Source organism: Macaca fascicularis, chromosome 12 (genome assembly GCF_037993035.2).
Source record: "Macaca fascicularis isolate 582-1 chromosome 12, T2T-MFA8v1.1".
Classification (NCBI taxonomy): domain Eukaryota; kingdom Metazoa; phylum Chordata; class Mammalia; order Primates; family Cercopithecidae; genus Macaca; species Macaca fascicularis.
Window position 1 is genome coordinate 128,477,315 of NC_088386.1, and position 25,290 is coordinate 128,502,604.

Below are 25,290 nucleotides of genomic sequence, written 5' to 3' on the forward strand. Positions count from 1 at the left end.
CCAGCCTGGGCAACATAGTGAGACCCTATCTGTATAGGATTTCGTCAGAATTCAAAACTTTTCTGCCTCAAAGGAGACTATCAAGAAAGTGAAAAGATAGCCTACAAAATGGGAGAAAATATTGCAAATCATATCTAATACTTGTATCTAGAATACTCTTACAACTCAATTATAATCTGCTTAATATGAAATCAATATCATTACTATGCCGAGCTGATAAAATTTCAGCCTAAAGCAAAGATCTTGTTTAGTTCGCCAGTGCTATCTTAGAATCGGCTAACTTAGAAGAGGTTTTTGAAATAATATAACTAGCTTGTGTACTGGTTCATATTTGATTCAAGAAATGCTTGTTGAATGAATTCAAGGCCCTAGTAGGCTTCTAAAAGGAATGAAGGCACAGATCCTGTCCTTGGGGAAATAAGATGTGCCCAGGAATTTCTAATACAGGATAGACAATAAGTGGTACTATGGGAAAGGCATGTAGAGTGCTCTTGGAGTTTGGAGGAAAGAAGGAATTGATTCCAGTTTGGGGAATACTGCCATTGAAGAGATGGGTTTAAGATCGATTTTAAAGAACTTGGCCAGACCTGGTGGCTCATTCCTGTAATCCTAGTACTTTGGGAGGCCAAGGTGGGAGGATTGCTTGAAGCCAGGAGTTCAAAATCAGCCTGGGCAACATAGTGAGATCTTACCTGAAAAAAAAAAAAAAAATTGGAGTAATTATGCATACTTCTTGCATTTTTATTTCCCTCTTGTGGGAAAAAAAAAACATACAAAAATTTACCCAAATTGTACAAGGAGAGTTTTTCTTTTCTTTCAGCGTATATGTTAAGGAATGATTTATCATCAGGACTATCTCGGGTTAAGGCTTCTTCAGTGCTCACTGGATGTGTGATAGTATTTAAAGTCTGTCATTTTGACTTCGTAGGTCTGAACCTGAAAAATAGAAATAAAGTCTATTATGTAATTCAGGTCATTAGGAAATGGCTCACAATATTAAATTCATCACAGATAAATAATTACATTATTAATCCTTTTATCGAATTCAAAGCAGTGTTTCCCAGTGATTCTTAGCCTAATCATTAACAACATTCAAAAGTTCTTAAAGTCAGGGTGACTAGGAAGGCATCATCTTGAAATGGAAAGAGCACTGGACTCGGTAATCAGAGCTCACCTATTCTGATGCTTGACTCTCAGCTAGAGCAACTCAGTCCTGAAACTTTTCTCAACTATAAAACAAGTTGTTGAGATGATTTCTGAAGTCCTTTCTGCACCTCATATTCTGAGTCTGTGAACGCTTATTTTTTTGGTTTCAATTAGAACTGTCAAATCTTTTAAAGTTTAATAATATTTCTCAGGCCAGGCACAGTAGCTAATGCCTGTAGTCCAGCACTCTGGGAGGCCAAGGAGGGAGGATCAATCTAGGACTTCAAGACTAGCCTGGGCAACAGGGTTAGACTTCATCTCTACAAAAAATAAAAATAAAAAAATAGCTGGGCATGGTGATGCCCACTTGTGGTCCCAGCTACTCAGGAGGCTGAGCCAGGAGTATTGCTTGAGCCTGGGAGGTCGAGGCTGCAGTGAGCCGTGATCACACTGCTGCACTCCAGCCTGGGTAACAGAGCAAGACCCCATCTCAAATGATGAATGAATGAATGAATGAATGATGGTCTCGAGCTGTTTAACTTCACCTCTTTGCATATAAGATTGTGTAGTGGAGCTAGGCGTGTTGGCTAACGCCTGTAATCTCAGCACTTTGGGAAGCCAAGGCAGGTGGATCACCTGAGGTCAGGAGTTCGAGACCAGCCTGGCCAACATGGTGAAACCCCGTCTACTAAAAATACAAAAATTAGCCAGGCGTGGCAGCATGTGCCTGTAGTCCCAGCTACTTGGGAGGCTGAGGCAGGAGAATTACTTGAACCCAGAAGATGGAGGTTGCAGTGAGCTGAGGCAAGGCTGCACCATTGCACTCCAGCCTGGGCAAAAAGAGTGAAACTCCGTCTCAAAAAAACAAAACAAAAACAAAAAAAAGAAGATTGTGCAGTGTAGTTGTAAGATTGGAGGAGACCAAACTATTAAAGTGATTATTGACTGGGGAAGTGGAGATGGTTGCCATACTTTCTCCTCACCAAGCCTCTTTCAGTTCCTTATTCACAATGAGCCATTTGGGGGTGTACTTAGTTCTCTTCAACTATGTTAGGGTGGATAAAGGTTTAGATTATTGCCGATTGTATTCATATGACCATTTACTATTCCAAGTCACTATATGCAGCTAAGCTTAGCAGTTGCTGAATATGAAGCACTGCCTTGAAGCCCTATAGATGGCGTTAGTTCCTGACTTCTTTTTAACATGTAAGATGCATCACATGTTCTTGTGCCAGAGAGGAACTAAAGGGGCAGCCATTTCACCCAGTGTAAGATTGATTTCTCCTTAGGTGCTCCTGAAATCTAGAAGTATGACCTGAATCTTTGTCTACTCAGTACCCATTGTCAGCTCCATAGTTGTGGTATCTTGCTGTATGTTGATTTAGAGCCTGCTCAGCAAGTTGGCAAATACCAGCTATTTCTCATCAGAGTGTTCATGTTTTTTCTTTCCTCCTAAAGTGTGCCTCTTCACTGGCCAGTACTTACTAGGTATCCTCTGTGAATAAGGAAATAATCTGTCCTATCAAGACACTAATGAGCCTGTAGTCCCAGCTACTTGGGAGGCTGAGATAGGAGGATCCCTTGACACCAGGAGTTAGAAGCTATAATGAGCTATGATCATACTGCTGCACAGATCCTGTCTCTTTTTTTTTTCTTTTTCTTTTTTTTTTAAGGGGGGAGGTGACACTAATGAGAAAAATGGGACTACTGTGATGAATACAAATAAGCATATACTTGATAGAAAAATATAAATCTAGTTTTCTCATGGGATTGTGAAGGAGCAGCAAGGAGAAACATAATTTTTCTAGCTAAGAAGAAGGCCTTAAACCCTAGCTATGAGAAGCTAAGTCCTGTACGATTTTGGATGGGCCTGGACTTTAGCAACAGCACCATGGTGTAGAGTAGTATGTGTGGTACAAGTGGTTGATTCTATCACTTATGCTTAGTAACTAAACAGGTCTAAGAAGTATTTCATTCAGCAAATGCTATATTTGCCAGTGAAACAATCTTTGATCAGTAAGTGATTTGGTTCTAAAAAATGGATTCAGGCTGAGGCTGTGTGGCACTTAATATACCTCAAGGCTAAAGAGTTTCCATTGTGCAAAAACCTGGTCCTCTTATTGCATGTGATGACTGTCCTGCGGCTTGAGTGGGAGAGTGCGTATTAACATGGTTTCACCAACTAAAGCTCCTGGCTCAGGCTTGCATTTCTCATCAAAGATTTTATTCTTGTATTGCTAATGTTACATTTTTTCTTTCGTGAAACTAGATGATACACTTTTCTTCTAATATGTCTTCCCTCACAGTGCCACACATGAAAATGAGTCCTCTGAAAAGGACAGCCTGTAGTATAGTGTCTTCCATGCTTATGTTCTTAACTAAATTTCAACTTCGGGATGCATTCAAAGAAAAATACAAGACACATCTTTTTTACTGTGGGGTCTTCTCTCTGCAGGTGGAGCAGTTCTGGAGGTTTTATAGCCACATGGTACGTCCCGGGGACCTGACAGGCCACAGTGACTTCCATCTCTTTAAAGAAGGAATTAAACCCATGTGGGAGGTAAGGACTAATGGTCTCTGACTGCTTTTTTGAGCAAGTTTGGGTTTTTTTGTTTTGTCTCTTAGCCTACCAAGGTTAAAAGTATTTTAAAGTCTTCTCTCAAAACTGCATCACTCTCCAGTATATCCTTGGAACCTGAGCCTCTAGAGAAATGCACTGATGCCATTTTTTTGTCTGTGTGGGTTAGTGCTGGGTGTTTTTTAAAGACTGTTTTATGACTAAAATGGTATTAGAACATTAAAGGATTTTTGTTTTCAGTTACTTTTATCCCTATAGAACTTGTTTGTGTATGCGTGTAATATTTTTACATAGTACACATATGATTAAAGTGGGTAGGAAAATAAGCTTAAAGGCAGTAACTGAAGACCTAGAACTGTTTGCAGAGCCAGTATTCGACTGCACCCTGGTGTAATGCATCTTCTATTCTGATGCCATGGCATTTTTTGAGTAGACACATGTGGTCACATCCACGCCGCCCAACTTACACAGCTCCTCATTGCTCACATGATCTTGCATCTCATTTACCTTTCAAGCCTCATCTCCCATTATCTCTAAATCTTCCCTTCCTTGCAGGTGGACCCTCCTGTCAGTTTTTGCGCAGACATGTTCTTTCCAGTGCCCGCAGTGCCCTTCGCCTGCTTTTCCTGACTCACTCCTATTGCCCTTAAGACCCACTTCTTGGCAGGCCTTGGTGGCTCATGCCTGTAATCCCAGTACTTTGGGAGGTCAAGGTGGACAGATTACCTGAGGTCAGGAGTTTGAGACCAGCCTGGCCAACATGGTGAAACCCCGTCTCTACTAAAAATACAAAAATTAGCCAGGTGTGGTGGCAGGCACCTGTAATCCCAGCTACTCGGGAGACTGAGACAGGAGAATCACTTGAACCCAGGAGGTGGAGGTTGCACTGAGCCGAGATTGCACCACTGCACTTCAGCCTGGGTAACACAGCAAGACTCCATCTCAAAAAAAAAAAAGACCCGCTTCTTGACTGTTTCCAACTGTCTTGTTCTTCCTTAACATAGTGTGTATATCTGTTAACAGCAGCACTTATAATTACAGTAGCATTGCTGTAATTAATATCCTTGCCTGTCTGTTCTACTAGACTGGATCTAAGTAGCGACTGGGGCTTCAGCCAGGCACAGTGGCTCACTCCTGTGATCCCAGCACCTTGGGAGGCCGAGGCGGGCAGATCACGAGGTCAGGAGTTCGAGACTACCCTGCCCAATATGGTGAAACCCTGTCTCTACTAAAAATACAACAATTAGCAGGGTATGGTGGCATGCGCCTGGAGTCCCAGCTACTCAGAAGACAGAGACTAGAGAATCACTTGAACCCGAGAGGCAGAAGTTGCAGTGAGCCGGTATCATGCCGCTGCACTCCAGACTGGGTGACAGAGGGAGACTCCGTCTCAAAAAAAAAAAAAACTAGATTGGGGCTTCATGACTGTGTATTTGGTATGTAGTTACACTCAGTATTTTTTTTTTTTTTTTTTTTTTTTGAGACAAAGTCTTGTTCTGTTGCCCAGGCTGGAGTGCAGTGGTGCCATCTCAGCTCACTGCAAGCTCTGCCTCCAAAGTTTACGCCATTCTCCCGCCTCAGCCTCCTGAGTACCTGGGACTACAGACACCCGCCACCACGCCCGGCTAATTTTGTTTCTGTATTTTTAGTAGAGATGCGATTTCACCATGTCAGCCTGGCTAGTCTAGATCTCCTGACCTCGTGATTCGCTTGCCTAGGCCTCCCAAAGTGCTGGTATTACAGGCGTGAGCCACCACGCCCAGCAGACACTCAGTACTTTTAGCAAGTGAAGGGATGATCCGTGCTTGAAATATGACATCATTTCATTTTGATTCCTAAAGTATTTCCAGTAAAGGGGATTATTTTTAAAAGGTCTGTTAAGCCATTTTAATATATGGCTTATGCCAAGGATCCCAGCCATGTTTTTCTTTTTTTCCCCATTTCTTCTCTCCGTAGTCCTACCATCAGTTTTTCTATAGAGTTGAATAATTGGAAAATGATATGACTTATTAGTGTTTAAGAGATTATTGGCTTTTTACTGCCTTCATACAAAAAAAAAACACTGTGAAACCGTATTTTAACTTCAGTGCTTTCTGTCTTTTTACAGGATGATGCAAATAAAAATGGTGGCAAGTGGATTATTCGGCTGCGGAAGGGCTTGGCCTCCCGTTGCTGGGAGAATCTCATTTTGGCCATGCTGGGGGAACAGTTCATGGTTGGGGAGGAGATCTGTGGGGCTGTGGTGTCTGTCCGCTTTCAGGTAAGCCACCCATGGGCCAGTCTGGTTTCTTGTGTTGCCTTTGCTCTCCTCGCTGCCTCTGATTTGCTTTGATGATTCCTTGTGTTCCTCTGATAGGAGGACATTATTTCAATATGGAATAAGACTGCCAGTGACCAAGCAACCACAGCCCGAATCCGGGACACACTTCGGCGAGTGCTTAACCTACCTCCCAACACCATTATGGAATACAAAACTCACACCGACAGCATCAAGTACGTGTTGGGGGGTTATGGGAGGATGTGTCCCTAAGCTTAGCAGAAGTAGATCTGTAGTTGGGCCCAGAGGAATATGACCGGACAGGAGACTTACTTGTGGAGAAGGGACAGACCAGGCCTTCCCTCCAGGGCTTCTGGCTACTTGCTGCAGTTCTTTGTCAGCGAGGCTCCCTGCCACCTATACTACCAGGTGCTTTGTAGCAGAGAGAGCCTGTCTGCAGAAACCCAGTTGCACTGCCTGGGCTTGCTTAATTTCTACAGGCTGTCCTGTCTTTCATATTCTAACCACTATCTTAAAATGAAAGACAAGTGCTTTTCTTTTTCTTGCTGTTTTTTAAGATAATTTCACCCTGCCCACCCTCACCCCACTTCTGCATGTCTTTTTAACTTGTTAGCTTCAGTCTGTTTTCTTTGTCCTGGGATACTGACTACTTATCAGGAATGACTCCATTTCCTTGTGTATAGAGCTGACTCATAGAAGAAGGGGGATAGTGTGTGTGTGAGAGAGCAGAATCAAAGGGAAGCATGATGGCCACAGGGAAAATAAGCTTTGCAGTCTCCCTAGGACGGGAAATAGAGCTTTCTGTCTACAGTGAGAATCACTGTTAGGCTTGCTCCTTCAGTGATTGAGTGTCAGAAGTAAGCTCAGGCTATTGTGAAAAAGTGTGGGGAGTGGCTGTCAGATTGTCTCAAAGCTGGAGGGAGAGCTAGCCAGCTAAGAGTTAGGACTCTTAGGTTTAGTTCTGTCCTATGGCCCCGTACCAATATGTGCCTTTGACAAGCGTCTTTGCAACTTTGCTTCAGTTTCTCCATCTGTAAAGTGGGAGACAGTACTTTATCTAACAAGGCTATTGTGAGGCTGATTTAATCTTTAACTGAGGGTCCTCAGATGGAGAATGCTCTTACAGGGCCACGTAGTAGTATTGCTATCATCATCATCATCATTAGTAAGAATATCATCATGTTGTTATTATTGAAGACTAGTAGTGAGCCCAGCGATTATGTTCAGCAGACAGACCGTTTGGGAATCTCTTTCCCATGCATTCACAGATAATGTTATGAGTGGAGTTGGCTTAAACCAGCTAAGTACCAGTTTTTAAGTGGGAACACTGCTATGGGAGTTGGTCCGTGATCAAACGGCTGGCATGACTCATCATAGTCACCAACAGTTATTAGCCAGCCTTGGCCCTGGTTGCTTGCCTTAGCAGTCCTGTGTTAGCATTGTTTTTCTCTAGGCACATTTTTCTTATTCTCTGTTCTGGGATAGAAGTAGTTTCTGACCTCTAGCCTCATTCAGTCCAGGCTGGAGAGATCTATACCTTTTTCTAGGATTCTTGTTTTCAAGGTTTCTAAATATCCCCCACTCCCACTCACCCCCAAAATAAGTTTTCCACCTGGATAAGAGAGGGAAAGAGGTATTTTTCATCAGTTCTCCCCTTCTCTGCTGTTCTCCCTTTCTAATACCATAAGGCAGTTCTTTGTGACTTTTATAGATATATATGTACATGTCCTGACAGAGTTTAGGAGAGCCTGTGGGCTTTTTGCCTTAGTCTGCTAGAAAGACTGGCCTGCTGCTCCCTGCTTTATCCAGAGGTCTGCCTCTGGGACTTCAGCCCTATAGCTGTAGAGACCAGAAAACCAGCCCTCTTTGAGACCCAGATGCTACTTTCCCTTGCGTCCCCCTCTCTTTCCTTTCCCAATGAGCCAACCTTTTGCACTTCCACTAGAATGCCAGGCAGGCTGGGCCCCCAAAGGCTCCTTTTTCAAAACCTCTGGAAGCCGCGGTTGAATGTGCCATGACCCTCTCCCTCTCTGGATGGCACCATCATTGAAGCTGGCGTCATCGGAGTCTCTTGTTCTGTTGGCGTGCTACCTGGAAGATCCTTCTGTCCTGGACAAGAGGAATTGGAAGAGCATTTTATGTTTTAAGAACAGGCTGACACACAGCAGCTACAACAACAGCTGAGATCACTTAATAAATGGTGCTAAACTAGCTTGTCTCATGCTCTTGCTCTTTATGGTGCATCAAAGATGTGGCCTTTCGGACTGACTGTCACCATATTAAGGGATGGCACAGACTTTTCCATGGAGGGCCATCCGGGGAATGCAGCCTCATTTCCATAAGCCCATTGTGTAGTGTCATGTGGTATTTTGTTCCAGGACTGCTGAGGCCTGACATAATAAGGTGACATCTAGCTTTCAAAATAAGACCCTATTTTCTGGTACTTAAATTTGAGGTCCCATCTAGTCACGCCGATGACCAGAACAGAGTGATTTCTGATATAGAATTCAGCTTGAAAGTCTGTTCAGGTTGGAAAGGGGGATCCTTGGCCTTTGCTTCGCTGACTTCCATTCGCCTTTACTTCAAAGAAATTTCTTGCTTGGAGGTAAATCCCTGCTTCCGTCTGTGTGGCTGTATGTATATAGCTTCCTTGCTTTGTGCTAATGGGGTTTTCTTGCTGGTGCCAAAGCTGCCCAAGCCACAGCTCTTTTCTAGCCTTCTCCCTTCTGCTTTTCCTTTAGAGCCAGGTCATCTTCCTCTTTGAGTTAGCCCTGCTTGCAAGATCTCAGGGTTATAGCCCTTCCCTTTCTCCTGGGCCCGGTGTTACTGCACATCAGGATCTGGGGTAGGGAAACGTCTTCATCCCGTGTGAGTTTGCTCTGTAGGATATCTGACCGTAGCACATATGGACCCCTTGTGTGCTTTGTGGCTTTGGCTTGTATGTGCTGCAGCTTGGCCTTTAGGCCCCTAACCTGCATGTAGAGTTTCAGCAAGCCTCATGCTACTTTAGGTTTTCTTAGGAGCTACCACCAAAAACATAATAAAGAATCTTTTTTTTTGCAAACACTGGGTCAGTCGGCCTGAGAGGATCTGTGAAAGTGGCTGTGGATTTAAGGTTGAGTTTTCCAGAGTGGCTGTTCCACTTTGGCAGTGATACCCTGTGCTTGTACCATCCTGACTTACCCCTGATCTCCATGTGGCCCAAGATCCTGCATAACACCTATTAGGATTAGCACTGTGGGCTCAATATTCTAGGGGTGTTTGTGTCATTGCATCTTTGTTTATTACCTATCCAAAATTGGTTGAAGTACCTATAAAATGAGAGATTTGCTGGAATATGGAAAGGCCCGTTCTCTACGTTTTTAGTATTTGTCAAAGAATTACCTTCTCTTGCCTTCAAAAAGTGTTACATGTATTAACCTTAATTTCGGCTGTGTTGTAACTTTTCCGGGAGGGAGGCTTGATGTCGCCTCCCAGAGTCAATGTTGATTAGAAAGCACCAAACTGACCTCGAGACCCTTCTGATCCTTGTCAGTATGAACAAAAGTCAGAAGTACTTCTGCTTTCTTCTATTCCTTGTGGCTCTTCCATGGATATGGCTTTGTTTGAGCCAAGGAACAGCAGCTACTGAGACTCAAGAATTCCAAGGAGGCTGGGCGAGGTGGCTCATGCCTGTAATCCTAGCACTTTGGGAGGCTGAGCCGGGCAGATCACGAGGTCAGGAGACCAGCCTGGCCAACATGGTGAAACCCCATCTTTCCCAAAAATATAAAATTAGCCGGGCATAGTGGCCAGCGCCTATAATCTCAGCTACTCGGGGAGGCTGAGGCAGGAGGATTGCTTGAACCCAGGAGGCGAAGGTTGCAGGGAGCCGAGATTGCGCCACTGTACTCCAGCCTGGGCAACAAGAGCAAAACTCCATCTCAAAAAAAAAAAAAAAGAATTCCAGGGAAAATGAAGGAAGAAGGAGCCAACATTCATTTTCCTGCGAGTACTCTGAAGATAGGGCTGCTGGTGGTGAGGGGGGTTTTTTTAGGAGTGGCTTAGATCTTTCAGTCAGGTGTTCCTGATTCCTGCTTGCTATTTTTGGCCCAGTTTCCAATGTCCTTCTTCAACTGTTGGGTTTTTCCAGCCTTTCCCTAATCACACTGCTTATGGCCTTTTCCTGCTGCTCCCCTCAGTGTGCTACAAGGCACTGCCTGCCACACAGAGCAGGCAGGTGATGAGCTGCTGTGCTGCAGAGGGCTCCTGCTCTTGTTTATAGCTGACAGTTCACCCCTAAGAAGCGGACAACTTGTTAAACTGAGTTTTTGCTCAGGTCGTAGCTCCTTTTAATGAGGCCAACTTGTAGTCGAGTTTTCATAGATGTGGGTTCCCCATATTCTCTGCTTTGAGGAGAAATCTCATAATGCAGTGAGAATCATGGGGCTACCAGGATAAAACTGGGCTCAGAACCATATGAAACACCAATGTCTTTTGTGAAGAAACTCCTCTTTGGATAAGTCCCACTGATTCCTTTTGTGCATCTAGCCTGGAATGGAAAAGGAAAACAGGCCAACTTCCCATAGTGGACTACAGCACTGGAAAAGACTGGCCCAGCTTCTCTGCAGGAGTGGAGGGTGGGTGATTCTCTTTATTCCTTTATCTTAGAGGAGAGACAGGTCAAATTGTGGGGACTTTCCCACGTCTAAATATCATTGTATTTCAACACTGAACTTTAATATATAGGCAAGGACTAGCCCATTCCCTTCTCCTGGCATGGCTAAATCATAGGCCAGTAGCACCAGGTTACCCCAGCTTAATTGCTGGCCTGGCTTTGCATCTGTGATATGTACCACCAAACTGGTAGTCAAAGCAAAGAGCCCAGATTAGCAAGAGGCTGAGCCCCTCCCTAAGTATAGAGAGCTAGTGAGTGCAAGACTGCGAACCTTGCAGGCTTTGGGTGGAGGTAGGGGAAAGTGTAGAATTGCACAGGATTTGCTTTCTGGTATGTGAGATGGGACAAGAGTGGTCTTAAAAGAACTCTTTGTTGCTCTGTCTTTTGAATCTGTTCAGAATTCCCTGTTGGCTATATTAATCTCAGTAATTTCTGTTTTTAGAAACTCCAGTCATATGACACTTTTTACATTTAACTTGTTCTTTCTTTACCTTTAAAAGAAGAAAGTTGTAATATTACCCAGTATGCCTGGAATGCCAGATGGAAAATAGCTGGACTATTCACACCTAGCTTTAGGTAGTAGATTTGCCTTTTGGCCGAGCTCTGGGCCTATGAGAATAAGAGTGATTATACCAAAGATTATGGCCCAGTATTTTATTTCTGCTGAATCCATGTGAAGAAATTTCTTTCTTTTTTTTTTTTTTTTTTTCTGAGATGGAGTCTTGCTCTGTCACCCAGGCTGGAGTGCAGTAACGTGATCTCTGCTCACTGCAACCTCTGCCTCCTGGGTTCAAGGGATTCTCCTGCTGGGAGAATCCCAGTAGCTGGGATTCTCTCCAGTAGCTGGGATTACAGGTGCCCACCACCACACTCGGCTAATTTTTTTGTATTTTTATCAGAGACGGGGTTTCACCGTGTTTGCCAGGCTGGTCTTGAACTCCTGACCTCAGGTGATCCGCCTGCCTCAGCCTCCCAAAGTGTTGGAATTACAGGCATGAGCCGTGGTGCCCGGCCGTGAGGAAATTTCTTAACCCAGATTCTTCATGTTGAGGTTTAACATATAGTGAAGATACTAATGAAGAAACTGGGAGGGGAATATAATACTGGAATGGAGTAGGACAGAGCCATGAAGTCCGTATTTCTTCAGGTTCTTGACAGAGAACTGCTCAGTGTAGGCTAGTGTAAGGATGGCCCTTCCTGGAAACAAAAGGGTAAATGACATGAAGCTTCAACACAGCCATGTAATTTCTTGTTGACACCTAAGTGGTTTTAAAAGGAATTTAAATTTCACTATTACAGTGAGGGGTTTCCCTGGGTCATTGCTGAAGCATTGGATTTTGCTTTGCCCTTGTCTTCATTTGGAGTAAAGAGTGAGATTGCCTTCTGATGTCACTCAGGGATTCACAAAGTGCATCACATCACCATCTTTCCAGAAAGAGCTCTGAAACAGGTGTCTTGCTGTGGACACTGAGTTTGGGAATTGACAAAGACTGGCATACTTGTTTGGCAGTCTTACATTTTTCCTTAATTTAGTTAGCACATACACTAGGAGCTTTCGTAATAATTCTCTGAAGAAAACATGAACTGCAGATCTACCTCCTCTAAGAGGTAGATGGTTAACTTATAAATGTAGTGTATTGTCACCCTGGGTACTATGTCACCAAATTAAACCAAGAATGGAGTAACAATAATGAGGAACTTCAGACTTAGAAGCACCATATTTTATTTATAATTCCCAAGGAACTCATCAGTTTGGGGCTGAAAAGTGGCTAGGGCTTAGGGAGGAAATCAGCTCCCCTGAGAAAACTTGAGTTTGAGCCTCCAGAAGCATAGGGGATCTGGTTTTCTCCTGTGACTAGTCCAGCAGTCACCAAGAGTCTTTTCTCTGTGGAGCACCATTCTGAAAGGCCACGTACCCCCTCTGTCACATTTCTTATCCCTCCCCAACCTAATTTCAGAATTAAGCTAATCAGCATGAAAATTGTAATGGGCGTTGTTCCCTGGAAATTTTGAACTACCGTGACTTGAAATTTTCAGATAGTAGTTACATAAGCACTTAAGAAAGGTGGAAACTGACACATTGAAAGTCTGAGTGTAGAAGGGTAGAAGGTTGGAAATATGAAAGCAGAGAAAGTGTATACTTTCCTCCTTGCATCTTTAGACATAACGCTGTTGGGAACTGGCCTTTACCCTCAGTGAGGCCTGATGAAGAAAAATTGTTTCTGCCACCTGTGCACACGTACCCAAGGCAGAAAGGACAGGGAGTGTCACTGTAAATTGGAAGTGTTTTTGGTAACAGTTGAGCGTCAGCTCTGACCTTACTGGCCTCCCCTGGAGCCTTGTTGAAGGAACACTGGTGCAAATCCTTGAGGGAACAGGGGCAGACTTCTCAAGTGAAGCAAGCAGAAGTGCCCGCTGGCCCTGAAAGGGTAGGCTGCACTGCTCCTCGGAAAGGAATGTCCAGTGGGACCTCGCTGCTCTGCTCCCAGGTACCTGTGGCTCCACTCGACTTGGAGGGCATCTGAAGGGGGATGTGGGGTTATTGTGTCTGCTCTCTGTGTTCAAAAGCTTTTGATCTGAATGTGCTATTGTGTTTTTTTGTCTCTGGTTTGCCAGGGCCTGGGAGGAGTTTCATGGCCTGGTGAACAGCAGCGGCCGCTGATCGGACGCTCCCCCTCTGTCTCTCACACTCAGGGTAGGGCCTTGTCTATCTTCTCTGTAACCCTGTGACATACCTCTCATTCGTAGGACCCCTCTTCCCATTTACCCCCAAACTTGCCGCTGTCAACATTGAGCCTCAGAGAAAAACATAAGTCCTAAACCACTGGATTCTCATCCTCCCTGGGTCCCATGTCTCCTGGTGAACCCCTGAGCAGGCCACTTCACCTTATTATGCCCCTATTTTCTCATCTGAAAAGTGAGGCTCCATGGATGAAAAAGTCTCTGAGATCTCTTTTGATGCTAACATTTCATGATGGTAAACGTGCCACAGATGCTTTTTCTTTTTTGCTCAAATGCCATTTTTAAGCCATCTGGCAATGTCCTATGACTAAAAGGGCATTTCCACAGGCCCCAACATGAGTTACATGAGAGGTATGTCTCCTGTTTGCTGGTGTCATGTGTCAGTTGTGAGGAAACGGTAATATAAATTCAGGGTTTCCGCAATGTCAGTAGTGGGGCTGGATTTCAGGGCTGTGTGCGTAGCAGTTGTTCCAAGCTGTACTTTCACTAGACCAACGCAACTGTACTAGCAGGGAGAGGCACTGAGATACAAAGACTGAGGCAACTAAAGCATTGACTTTGGGAATATTTGTATTTCAGTTAAGAGAGTATCAAGTCCATGTTTGTCTCTGTAGCAGAGGGAGCTGGGTGAATTTATTCTGAATGAGAGGAATGGATGAAAGGCCAATATCTGCATGTGCTGGAGATGACAGCCTTTTCCTGGATATCAAACTGTCCCTGCCACTAACATCCCTAAGAAATAGAGTATTTCTGAAATTGGAACAGAACATGTCAATTGTAATAGCTACCTCAGAATTCCCCCTTCCCAAGAAGGAGATGAGTGCTTTCCAGAAAAGGAGACCTGCATCTCTCACGTGGACTAGAAGAGACAAGATGACACTCTGAGGGACAGCAGCAGGTGGCCAGGGGCCTGAGACATGGGCTGGAAGAGACAAGATGACACTCTGAGGGATAGCAGCAGGTGGCCAGGCCTGAGAGCTCGGGGGTGTAGGTATGATATACAGATAAAACTAGTTGCAGAGTTCCTGCACACACAAGTGATGCCACCCATACCTTTTTTGTCTTGATAGTTTGATTTCTTTATTATAAATTCAGTCTTCTGGTGGTTCAAAATTTAAAAGGATTCTCTTTAAGATGTAGTCAACATTCGTGCCTGGTATCATGGCACATGTCTATTGTCTCAGCTACTTGGAGGCTGTAGTGGGAGGATCACTTGAGTCCAGAAGTTCAAGGCCAGCCTGGGCAACATAGTAAGACCCTGTTTCTAAATATATGTCTGTGTATTTGTGCATATATATAAGTGTCTGTATATATAGTCAACATGGAATTCCAAGAGGTCTGCTAGTATACACAAAGAGGGAGGAAAAAGGTACCAGCTCTAATAGTAGATAAATCATTGATTTGTAAGGTAAAAAATAGTAAATATTTGAAATAAGATATTAAGTTAAATTTTCAGAAGCCAGGTACTATAATGGAGCTATTTTAAAAATACTACCATATTTAATTATTTCTAAGGTTTTTTTTGGCTTTTAATATTTTTTTCAATCCTGTTTCTTCTGTAAGGCTTTTAATATTCTTAAAATTGGGTTGCTTGGCTGGGCGCAGTGGCTCACGCCTATAATCCCAGCACTTTGGGAGGCCAAGGCGGGTGGATCACGAGGTCAAGAGATTGAGACTATCCTGGTCAACATGGTGAAACCCCATCTCTACTAAAAATACAAAAATTAGCTGGGCGTGGTGGCACGCACCTGTTGTCCCAGCTACTCGGGAGGCTGAGGCAGGAGAATCACTTGAACTCAGGAGGCGGAGATTGCAGTGAGCCGAGATCGTGCCACTGTACTCCAGCCTGGCAACAGAGCGAGACTCCATCTCAAAAAAAAAAAAAATTGGGGATGCTTAGAGTGAATGTGATTTAAAAGGGTTTTGTCACTGTTTAATGGGCAGTGTTTATTTCTTAAAGTACATAAAATGATGTACCTTTAAAAATTGATGGCATCTGAGGTTCAGTGAAAAGTCTTTAAAATGAAAGTGGAATAGTCAGAATGGAAGAAAACTCAAAATGACTCCCACCCCTCTTGGCAGACACTAATCCCCCAGGAAAAATATCTTTGAATTGCTGTAAAAAGTCATATATTTGCATAATTGCCATTTTGTGGTCTCTTTGTGGCCCCTGTGTCTTTTTTATACAGTGTGGGAGGCAGACGAAGAGAACACTCATGGTTCAGGTATTTTCCTTAAAGCACGGGCTTGGAAGTCCGTGAGGAGTGTTTGAATTTAAACCAAAAATTATTCTGAAAGTGGGGGAGAAAATGAATTTACACAGCAACAACAAAAAATCCCCTCACTTCATTGTCTTAATAGACTTGAAAAGGACTTCATGTTGCATCTCTATTGATTTAACCTCGCTGTAAGTGAAAGAGATGTTCTGAGAAGATATGCATCCCTAGCTTATGTTTGTTGGGACTGCCATTTTAGAGGCCCCTTAACATTTTAGCCCTCTTTCCCTCTCTCCCTTTTCTTTTTCCTCCACACAGATCGGGATCTATAAAGAAATTTGGTAGAAAAACTGCTATTTAAATAATTCTTGATGAATCATAAATACTTTTTCTCAATTTATCTGCTATTTTATGTCATTACATGTGACTGCTAGTATTTTAGGACAATTTCATTTGACTTGCGTTCAAATAAGTATTGTCCTTTTAACTATGACTTCAGTAAAAGTGTCAGTGAGCTGCTAGGAAAGGATTCTGATTACTTAGCTGTCTGGGCTGGTATACACAGAACAGTGAGTCTATATTGTTGGGAAATGAAGTTGGAATAAAATAAAGTTGAAGATGAGAGACTGGAATTTGCCTCACTGAAACTAGAAAAGAGTTTGCAGCTTTACTGAATATGCAGGGAGAGAAGAGGAAGCCAGAACTGGCCTGGGGTGGACAGCTAATGGCCAAAGAATGTTCTCCTGAAGACTGTGTGCGCTTAGGTCTACGGTACCACTCAGAGCCACCCCTCAGAGCCACTCTTCAGAGCAGAGACATAGGTAGCCTTCCTCCTTGGATGACTCCCAGCTTTCACTTGAGAACCCAGAATCACTTAGGTGCCCTTGCCAGGCACCAGCACAGTGGCAGGTAACTCCAAAGAGGCGGGGGCATTCTGAATGACCAATTTGCCCCTCTGTCATCCATTTTCAGGAGTTAATCTCTGCCGTAGCTCATTGTTTTCAGAGTTGGAACTTGTCCATTTCTCTAAAAGTACTAAAAGATGACCATTTTAAGGTAGAGCAGATTGGAAAGCTATTTCAGAGTATTTGGACAACTATTTTCCCCAAGATACCTGGGAATGTGAAGTTGGAAGCCATTCTGAATGGGGCTCTCGGATATTTCTGAGACATCATCAGGACAAAGGAATATCCGGTAGAGAAAGAATTCTATTTTTTTCTTCCAGCATTGTGGGACTGTCAGCTTCTATGTCCTCTTTGGTGTCCTAAGCATAGCCCATGCGCTATCACAGCTTTGCCAGATTACTAGAGGTCCAGCTTTCAGGAGCTCACTGTGGATTTGCTAAATTTTAGTTTGCTTTTAAAAGAACAGAAGCACGTTGTTTTTTAAAGGGTCATCTGTGGCCTCTGCCCCTTCCTGTCTACTTCTCCCTTTCCTGCCTCCTAATCTCTCTGTGCACTGAGCCCAGGGTGAGGGATGTAATGGAGTATCACTTCCCAGCTGGCTTGAGGTGAACACATTCCTCAGACCAAATTTGGCATCAAGCTGTTCTCAACCCACTTTTTTAAAGAAGGCTGGACCAAAGCCATAGGGCCTCACTGCCACCAACCTGTGTTAGTCTGTCACTGTCAGGAGCAGGCTACCCCCACTTGCTGTTCTGTTTTCCTCTTAAATCAAATTGGAAAAGCACAGCTGGATTCTCCTGGCTTTTCCTTTACTCTTCTTCTCCCCTTTTTCACTTTGCAAATAGACCTTAGAATATGATTTCTTAGGTTTTCTGACAATAAAGTGGTCTATAATAACAAAAATATTAAATATCTGAATGAGGCCGGGCGCGGTGGCTCACGCCTGTAATCCCAGCACTTTGGAAGGCCGAGGCTCGAGACCATCCTGGCCAACATGGTGAAACCCCGTCTCTACTAAATATACAAAACTTAGCCAGGCGTGGTGGTGCGCGCCTGTAGTTCCAGCTACTTGGGAGGCTGAGGCAGGAGCATTGCTTGAACCCAGGAGGCGGAGGATGCAATGAGCTGAGATTGTACCACTGCACTCCAGCGTGGTGACAGAGTGACACTGCATCTCAAAAAAAAAAAAAAAAAAAAAAAAAATCTGAATGAGAAAGTGTTTTTAAAGCTCTCCAGTTTATCTGCTACAGAGAAAGAATTTATTTCTGCCCCACCTAGCATAATAGAGGAATTCTTCCAAAAGATAAGATGACCTGCTTATGGTAATGATTACCCTGAAAATCCTCTTTCCATCACTAAACAGCTGAAAGAGTTGGGGCCAGACACTTGCTTACCATCTCCTTCATTCCAAGATAGATAATTCTCCAAGTCAGCAAATTCTCTGCTCCTACCTTCCCATACCCCTGACTTTCTAGTCTCTCTTTTAATAAGAAGAGCAGAATCCCTACTGATAGACTTCTGGTGTTCAATGATTAGATGGGCATAGAGGTGTCAGTAAAAGGGAAGAAATGGAACACAGCCATCTGTTCCTGTGTAATCACTTTCTTTAGTATTAACTGTAGGTACAAAAAAAAGTGTCTTTTATAATGCATCTCTGTAACACAGCACATTGTCCCTAAGAGAACTCAGAAATAACACACACACACACAAACACACAAACACACACACACACAGCAGTTGTGCTTGCTTTTCTCTGTGTTATGATCAGGTATGTTCCTTATCCTTTGCTAGCTACTTGTAGCATCTCAGAGGGGTCTATCCTTTTGAAAGGAGTTTTTTTAAAATACCATTGGCCTTTTAAAAAGATGACCACCCTATTAACTTGGTTTTCAACCTTCAGCTCTTTAGTTGAAGATAGTTGAAGTGCTAAGTAGCCATTGATAAATGAACCACACGGTTGTCATGCCAGCTGTAAAATACCAGCGAACTTTTGAGATAGCATCAGTTTATTCCCAGCCTGAGTTCACCTATCCCAGCTCCAGTTTCCCTTCTCAGTTCTTGTCTGCAGTCATTCTCTTTGTGTAGTGGGGGCTGTTGGTCACTGTCAGCTGACCGCCATCATGGAGGAGGATCTGTTAGCCAGTAACAGAAAGAAACTGCTGTTTGGCTGGGCTGAGCATATTCTTTCCTTAGCACATATTTACTCTGAACCAATTGCCATATGTCCCGTTAATTATAACAATTTTAAGATAGGTCAGGCTGGGCTTGTAATCTCAGCGCTTTGGGAGACCATGGCCAGAGGGTCACTTGAGCCCAAGAGTTCAAGACCAACCTGGGCAACATAGTGAGATACTATCTCAAAAAAACAAAACAAAACAAAACAAAGGTCAAAGCCAGAGCTTCTGGAATGTCCCTTTAAAATGAAAGAGAAATAATGACTCCAAAATCCAGGTAAAATTTTCTGACAAATTGAAGTCCAAAGCACTGGGCAAGGGCAGCAACTGGTTGCCTTTAAAGTCCCTGCCAGCCTGAAATGTTGAGACTCAGATGGTGATGGACCTGCTAAGATGTCATTAGATTTCTAGGGTGGGACAGGAAAGGTCACTAGTGGCTGTCCAAGCCTGTCTATATCCAATAAAAGGCAACTAAGAGGACACATATTGGGATCCCCCACATACATAACACGCACACACACACACACGCACACACACACACATTGAATAATTAGAACCATGTTTGTAAAGTGAAAGGTACCCAGATTTTACTTCCTGGAATATCCTTTCCTTCTGTAAGCAGCTCTGAGTTTTAAACTGAGGATTCTTATTTGATTGGTTGTTTTTTGTTGTTGTTGTTGTTCACATAAGACCAGGTGAATCACACAGTGTTTTCAAAAGTGTGTTGTTAGATTAAAAGAAGAAGGGGAGAGAGACAGAATGTCTCCTTCTCAGGCTTCCTCCATCTGCCCAGTTTCTAGTGTGCCCCTTCCACCTCCACTGCCCCAGGTAACCACTGTTGTTGGTTTCCTGTGTAGCCTTGCAAAGTTTGATAATGCATATATGAGCAAATATGAACCTATAACCTTGTTTCCCTACCCCCACTTACACAGAAGGTAGCATACCATGTATACACACTCTACTTTAAGCTATCAGTTTATCTTGGAACCCTTTCCACAGCAGTAGAGAGCTTCCTGTTTTATTTCTATGAATGTGCCCTAGCATTAATATTTAACCAGTCCTCTCTTGATCTGCATTTGAATTGTTTCTAATCTTTTGCTGTTGCAAAAAAATTGAATGGAAGTTTTACAAGGGACTTGGGAGGTGGGTTGCTGTTTTGGCATTAGATTGGCAAGTGAAGAAGGCCCCGGGATATGTCATGGAGACCCCAAGGGCTGATGAGTCAGCTTCCCCCTGTATATATGTGCTTCTATATAGATGATCCTTGTATTGAACACTCTATTTTCTCCCATTTTTTTCTTTCAGGGACAATTCAAGCTTTCGAAATACAAAAATCACATTGTGAAAGTACACAAGCTGGCAATAATCCTTTTCTGTATGTGTGTGTTTGTCCGAAATGGATGGGAGGCCTCCAGCCAGTCCTTCCATTGCTCACTGAAGGGACGTCCCTGAGCTGTGCGCTCCCCTTTTGCACTCAATTCCTGGAGGACGGATTCCGCTAGACACCCTCCAGCATCGCTGACTTTATAAGGCGGAAAAACGGAAAACGTGACTTTGTAATAGACAAACATTGTTTTTTAATGGGGTTCCGTGGGGGGCGTTCAGCCTTTCTGTTTGCTGTGTCCTGTCCAGATGCCTCTTGGGCATCCTGTTGTTCTCTTCCCGTGCTGTACGAAGGGTACCATGGCCACGTGTAGATGCCAGAGCTGTTGATGAGAGTTACCAGTATTATGAATGTCTGTGCATCCAGGAAAAGCTTTCTGTTGGAGAGTCCCAGAATAGCTGTAAATGCTCTCTTCTAGCTATGCCATTAAATTATTGGGACACTTTGTTTCTTTCTCTCCCCTCCTCCAAGCCCACCACTTTCTGAAGCTGTGTTACTGATGCGATGACTGTCCAGGATTTTGTATCATCCCCTGCCTTATGCCCTCCAGTCTCCTCTCCTGTGGGACTCTCTCTTTCTTAGGCACAGCTACACTTAGAATTGTAATCCAGTGACTCTTCTGATTTCACTGAGGCAGCTTAGAGGGAATGCCTTAGTAAACTGAACTGGAGCAGAATCTAGTTTGATTAGGAGCTAGATTATAATCTAGGTTCCAAGTACAGAATTTGGAGCTGAGGACAGTGACTGAAATCTTTTCCCATATGAGTAGAGCCTGTGTGTCAGGCCTGTTTCCCGTATGAGCAGAGCCTGTGTGCAAGCCTATTTCTGGCATGTCCCTCATTGAGGAAGGGAAGCAAAAGCTGGTTATTTGCCAGGCCTATTAACACTTAGTATGCAAATTCTATCATCCTGAAACTGGGGCATCTGAGGAAAAGGCGACCTTGCTGGATGGCTTTATTTGCATGGCTCTGCCTGTCTGCAGTGGTTGAGTCCTTATCACCTGGTATGTGTATGAGCAAATGTGTGCTGATCGTGATGCCCAGGCAGAAACCTCTTGAAGACTACTGCAGGTATGCTTTAAAAATGACCAGTCACTCATCAGAGAAGCTGGGTGATCTGACTCCCGAAGGACTGAAGTCAGAGAGGTCAAAAGAGCACCTAGGATTCAAATAAATTGAGTCAGAGTCCTATAGCAACCTCCAAGTAGCACTGTCTTATTTGGCTCTTGTGAGCAAAGACTGCAGTACCTTAAATTAAGGCCTCTCTTTAAAACATATCCTTGAAGACTAGGGGATCCTTGGCCACCTGGTCTCAGAGAAATTATATGAGAATAACAGGCATTTCCTTATTGTATTTATATTACTCTCCTCCTACTTTTCCTTTCCTGAACACCCTCTAATTACCACTGTTTTGGGGATGCTTTTTTCCTGAAAGAATGGGGAGTACAGGGGCCAAAAGGGAGGTGCTTCTATTACAGGTCAAGTTAGATAAGATCTAGCAGTGATTTAAACTCCAGGAATATGAAGAGTGCATTCTAGTGTCCAGACAGTTGTGAAGGGCTCGGCAAATGTAAGAGCACCATTGGCTACATGGGGAGCAAAGGCTGTCTTTGAAAACCCCAGGGAGGTCTTCACTTTTGCCTAAACTCAGATTTGCCATGAAAATTCCAAAGAGATCTGATATTTGGATTTGCCCTCCTTTGGGCATCTACCTGACTGTTGTGTGTGTGGGGAAGTCAGTGTGTATGTGTACGGCATGCTTAGGAGTGAGTGAGTGGTCAAGCCTACTGGTTAGGTGTGTTGTCCATAGTTTTTCTTTTTTTCTTTTTTTTTTTTTTCAGAGTTTTGAATCTTATGTTTTCTAGAGCTGCTTATGTTTCCCCTTCCTCTTTGTCGTTGTAGTATTTGACAGTTGTCTTTTCCATCCAAAACATACTGCCCTTAGGCTGGTTAGAGCAAGGGGTTATGTCTGTTAGGCAGCATCTTACCCCCAGTGCTCTCCCAGATGTTCTGCCTAACAGGTTTAAGTGGGAGATTAAATAGTCAGTTTATCTAAACCCTCTATTTTTCCAAACTAGCTTGAGAGGTCTTTTCATCTATTTTTACTCCATGGGCTTCTGATATGCTGAGATGTGACATGGTTATGATTATGGTATCACCTGTTATAGAGACAAAGGGAGAAAGGTCTACCAGGGCCAACGTAACCAGAATGTGAGGAGAGTGGAGAGTCGGTCTCCACTTTGCTCAGTTGGGGCTGTTCTCCTCTAACCCCTTTGCTGGGTTTTCTGTTTGAAATTGGCCCCTACTCCTCTCCAGAGCTCTGCTTTTTGAATCCTCCTGTTCGTGTGTGTGTGTGTGTGTGTGTGTGTGTGTGTGTGTGTGTGTGTGTGTTTTCCCTGTGATACTGGCAGTGGCAATAATTTTCCATCCAGAGAGAAGCTTGTGGTCCACAATGCTCGAAGAATGAATTTCCAAGTATTTGCCAGTGGAAATGGAGCAGAGGCTATGACAAGAGTGATTTAGTGTTGCACTTTCAGAGCAATTATCTACTGCAGTAATAAATGGAAAATATCAGCAAGAACCAGGTTGTGGACTTGTTAATACAAGGGAACCGGGGGTATTGTTACTAATTCTACCCTTCACTGTATGAGTCTCAAGCTTAACTGCATCCCAAAACGAAATATGTGGAATAGTCCAGGCAATGTCAATCTCAATGACACAAATGTATTGTGGAAATATTCTCTAATTGATATTAATCATTGCCACAACTCAATTTACATTTTTATTATCAAAATATAGTTGGTAACTCTCCTTAACTTGGGGTAAGGAATATTGGAATAGAAGAAAGTTTAAAGAATTTGATTTTGATGTAAAAAATCACTCAGCCTAAGCTTGGAATGTGTTTGTTATATTAAGTAGCTTAGCCTAAAGAGGGACACATGGGCATGCCAATGGCTGGTGCCCACGGGAAACACTGAGGGAGAAAAAGGCTTTGCTGAGCCTCAGTTATTGTTGACAAAAGATTTAAAACAATACAGTCTTGAGACTTAGTTTCTGTAGATAGAAATCTCCTCTCTGTGTCTATCAGTCATGGTCCAAATAGGAGATAGAAACCATGCCAGTTCAACAATGTGATAAAAAGAATTACTGACACACTAACCAAAAAAGCAAAAAACCCACACAAGAATGAAGTAGCAATTTCCAGAAGTGCTCTGAGGATGGGTGTTGCTCACCTGGTCCTGGGTCTTTGAGCCCATCATGAAGCTGGTTCTGAGCAGGTCAGAAATGACAACTGGGATCACCTGCAGCGTGGACGCTTCCCTCTACTGGCATCTACTGGAAAAATCCAACAGGATGCCAGCTGGCAAAGCAGAGATGTTTGTGGAGTTCTATCCCTGGTATCACAAAAGTAGAGCTAAAAAGAGCGGGTGTGGAACTGAGAGACAAGAGCTTCCCAACTGGCACAGCCCCTGTTAGCTACTCAGCATCTGCGCACAGCCTTCTACACCTTTGAACTTCTGTCCCACCAGAAAAGCAATTATTTGTGCCCAAGAAGATGTAATTAATTGGAAGCTGTTACCCTCTCTCAAAAATGAAGACATGTAAAGCCCACCAGTCACTGTCAATCTCAGAGCTGTGTTGACTCTTCTAATTCAGTTTCAATCCCTTCTGAATAGAATACAGAACAAGAGAATGGTACCCAAACACTAAAGGGTAAAGTTTACTTCCAGAAAAATTTGCATGAAATGATGAGAGAAGAAAATTTGTGCACATAACAAGCAAGAATATGTACATCAGCCGGGCTCGGTGGCTCATGCCTGTAATCCCAGCACTTTGGGAGGCCGAGGTGGGTGGATCATGAGGTCAGGAGTTCGAGACCAGCCTGGATAATATGGTGAAACCCCGTCTCTACTAAAAATACAAAAATTAGGTGGGTGTGGTGGCGTGCTCCGGTAGCCCCAGCTGCTCAGGAGGCTGAAGCAGGACAATCGCCTGAACCTGGGAGGCAGAGGTTGCAGTGAGCCGAGATAGCGCCACTATACTCCAGCCTGGGCGACAGAGTGAGACTCCATCTCAAAAAAAAAAAAAAAAAAGAATATGTACATCATCTATAATGATCTTGAGGCTGTCGGTTATGTATCACTTCCTTTTCCACTGCCTATTCTGTATTTCCTTTGCCCTCAGCCAGGATCTCCTCTGGTCAGGATTCTTTTTTGGGTATGATTGATCCAAACCTTTATTCCTAAGGTGTCTGAATTAGTTGTCCTTCCTTTGTTACAGTCTTTTGTTTTTGCTATTTGTAAGAGGGACCCCAGAAAATTATGGGTTCTAGACAGTTCTCCCTGGCCCTGGAATGTAGCAGCGTTTGTTTTCCCTTGGTAATACACCCGAGTCACTAAACCCCTTGTTTGCTTGTTGGTTCAGTGCCTAGAAGGGCCCAAAACAGCAGGTGAGCCTCAGGGTATGATTCAGTGAGCCGTTGTTCCCTGGAAGCGTTCCTCCTTTAAAAACCAAGCCCTCCAAACCAGCAGAACTCCAGCTGAGGGGACAGGTGAGAGGAACCACTCCTACTTCTAGCCCTTGATTCCCGGACCCACGAATCCTGGTTATGGGAGAGACAATCCATGCAAAGCAGAACCTTTGGGGCAGCACCCAAAGGTGGTCTCCCAAGTGGTGCTGTAACAGTCTTCACAAGGCTATTTCGCTCTAATGTTTGTCCAGCTGCTTCCTCCTGCTGAGATGTGGTATGACTGATTACCTGGTCACAAGCCCATTGCCTCATTTTCTTTGCTGTGAAATTTGTTTCTTGATTAAAAGCAGTATGGAATACTATGCTGGTGAGTAAGGCATTCCATTAGTCCACGGGTGATCATGCTGGGAGAAGCAGGAAACGCAAATTCACATCTAGAATATGCATCTATTTACATGGTTTGCCAAAGGGCAATGGAACTAATCCAGCACCATCCAGTGGAACCTCCAGTTCCTCCAATGGAGCTAATCCAGCATCACCATCACTTTTTTGGAGCTGTGTCCCCCAGCTACCTGGACGGTCCACATTTTTGGTATTTCTCATCTCATGTGATTGCCCATAGGCCCCAGGTCTGCTTTCCCTTGATTGCAGTCTTGTCTGATGTCACTTGAAAGCCTCAGCCAAATCTTGTCCCCCAGGCCTATTTCCATGAGACCTGTAACAGTGAGCTCCCCGTCAAG

General features: G+C 43.7%; 1 protein-coding gene across 9 annotated transcripts in view; it reads left to right on the forward strand.

Annotated features, from left to right (window-relative positions):
* EIF4E2 (eukaryotic translation initiation factor 4E family member 2) overlaps positions 1-22,657 on the forward strand; it is a 32,149-nt gene extending 9,492 nt beyond the window's left edge. For 3 of the 9 annotated variants that reach the window (XM_005574629.5, XM_045367912.3, XM_074010527.1), the window contains 5 exons: positions 3,602-3,706; positions 5,832-5,984; positions 6,081-6,217; positions 13,276-13,354; positions 20,002-22,657. In XM_005574629.5, the coding sequence (XP_005574686.1) occupies positions 3,602-3,706; positions 5,832-5,984; positions 6,081-6,217; positions 13,276-13,321 (441 nt within the window). In that variant the 3' untranslated portion in view covers positions 13,322-13,354; positions 20,002-22,657. Of the gene's footprint in view, positions 1-3,601; positions 3,707-5,831; positions 5,985-6,080; positions 6,218-7,947; positions 8,214-13,275; positions 13,355-20,001 lie in introns of those variants that run through there. The other 6 variants (XM_005574630.5, XM_074010529.1, XM_074010528.1 and 3 more) reach the window with 2 other exon arrangements.
* Positions 22,658-25,290: the final 2,633 nt, after the last annotated feature.